Source organism: Phymastichus coffea, unplaced genomic scaffold (genome assembly GCF_024137745.1).
Source record: "Phymastichus coffea isolate CEN01 unplaced genomic scaffold, Cenicafe_Pcof_1.1 PCOF00016, whole genome shotgun sequence".
NCBI classification, from domain to species: Eukaryota; Metazoa; Arthropoda; class Insecta; order Hymenoptera; family Eulophidae; genus Phymastichus; species Phymastichus coffea.
The window spans coordinates 1,055,064-1,056,784 of NW_026706827.1; the positions used below are offsets into that span (position 1 = coordinate 1,055,064).

The window sequence follows — 1,721 nt, forward strand, 5'->3', positions numbered from 1 at the left end:
AGCAGGCCTGTCATTCGAAAATTTGACTATTACCATATCACTAGGGATGATAGCGGCATGCGCGATTATTCATAATTAATGTATCGGTTCATTTGAGCCTGAAGATATAGATGCTCGATCGTGCGACAAAGCAGGCGATAAAGAATTGTAATGATTTGACAAGCATATGACGTTAAGCGAAGCATAGCTATATAAACCGAGTGAAAGTTCAGGTCATCAGCATTACTCGACTGACGCTCTATGCTCTCGCAGTAAGTGCAATGATCAGCATGAACACTCTGGGTCTGGTATTTTTAGTCGGGGCTGTTGCCAGCGGTAAGCATCCGTTCTGTTTGTTGTTCGTATACGAAAATTCGTATGTATACCAAGCGTTTATTCGAGTCTACATGAATATTTGAATTTGGACAGTAAACGGCCATGTGACTGAAAAAGAGAGAATAGTCGGTGGCAAGCTAGCCGAAGTAGGAGAGTTCCCGTACATGGTATCGCTCCGAATGCGGAACAACCACTTCTGCGGTGGTGCCCTGATCACCAAGAGGCACGTGCTCACCGCTGCCCACTGTATCTATCCGATGACGCAACGTCCGATGCTCAAGCCGTATCTGCATGTCGTTGTTGGCACCAACAGTGTGACCTGGGGAGGCAAGTCCTACAAGGTCAAAAACTTGTCCTACTACCCCGAATACTACGATCAAACTGAAGAGCCTGACTTCATGTACGACATTGGTATCGTCACCGTGAGTATCTCCGAATAACAATGGCTATCGGCGAGGCAAGAGCCGACTAAGCGCGGAACATTTGCTTTGTACCAGCTGGCCGAAGAAGTGAAAGAGAGCAAACTGGTCAAGACTATTGCTCTGCCGACCGTGAACCGGATCCAGGGTGGCGAAAAGGCCGTCATCTCTGGATGGGGCACCATGAAGTCGCCGGACACCCCGCCCTCCGAGATTCTCAGGAAGCTCGACGTAACCATTGTCAGCAACGCCCAGTGTCAGCGATTCTACTCGCGTGATCGGAAAATTGTGCCGAGCCACGTGTGCGGTTTGAAGTGGCGCGGTGCCGGCGTCTGTTCGGTGAGCCGTTGTTGCAGACGTCGCCCCAGGATCGAATACTAAGTTTGCTCGTCTGATTGCAGGGCGACTCTGGCGGCCCATTGGTCAGCGGTGGCGAACTGATCGGTGTGGTTTCCGGCGGCGTTGCCTGCGCCCTGGGCTTCCCCGACGTGTACACGCGGGTCTCGTCTTACCTCAAGTACATCCACAGCGTCATAGACACGAAATAGATCTGGACCACGGATTGCCTCTAGCCTTTAATTACTGTTACGTATTTATTGAAAGATTAAACGACAGTTTACACGTTTGTGCTGCCTTGTGATTTGCTGGCTTTGAGCGCGCTGCGCAAAGAGACGAGTGCTCGGTCAATAACGAAGCTCGCGACATTTGGAGTAATGGCGAGCGCGGCAGTGCGTCCGCGCGCATACAAGTTGAGACGCGCAGTGGCTCGTTCGAGCAAAGAGAAAGTCGCGAGAGCGGCATGCGGCTGCAGGGTGATGCGAGCGACGCGGTATTTGCAATTGAAATAGGCCGAGCCTCGGACGGCCCATCCGAGGCACTTGCCAAAGAGCCGGCGATCTCGCTTGGCGGACGGGGACGCTCGCTCTTGGATGCCCCCCCTGGCGAGGCTCGCCTCGGCGTCAACTGCGCGCCGCCCTCGCGCCCACA

General features: G+C 53.1%; 1 protein-coding gene across 1 annotated transcript; it reads left to right on the forward strand.

Moving 5' to 3' along the window:
* Positions 1-269: 269 nt before the first annotated feature.
* On the forward strand, positions 270-1,282 carry LOC131675096 (chymotrypsin-1-like). Its single transcript, XM_058953942.1, has 4 exons — positions 270-315; positions 409-737; positions 813-1,073; positions 1,136-1,282. The coding sequence occupies exons 1-4, from the start codon at positions 270-272 to the stop codon at positions 1,280-1,282; spliced, it is 783 nt and encodes a 260-aa protein (XP_058809925.1).
* The last annotated feature ends 439 nt before the right edge of the window (positions 1,283-1,721 follow it).

What these genes read in the sequence shown, in the direction of transcription:
- LOC131675096 (XM_058953942.1), top strand. Translation starts at nt 270, where the DNA reads ATGAACACTCTGGGTCTGGTATTTTTAGTCGGGGCTGTTGCCAGCG. An exon ending in AGTCGGGGCTGTTGCCAGCG is followed by an intron (nt 316 to 408) that starts GTAAGCATCCGT and finishes GAATTTGGACAG; the next exon opens with TAAACGGCCATGTGACTGAA. An exon ending in ACGACATTGGTATCGTCACC is followed by an intron (nt 738 to 812) that starts GTGAGTATCTCC and finishes GCTTTGTACCAG; the next exon opens with CTGGCCGAAGAAGTGAAAGA.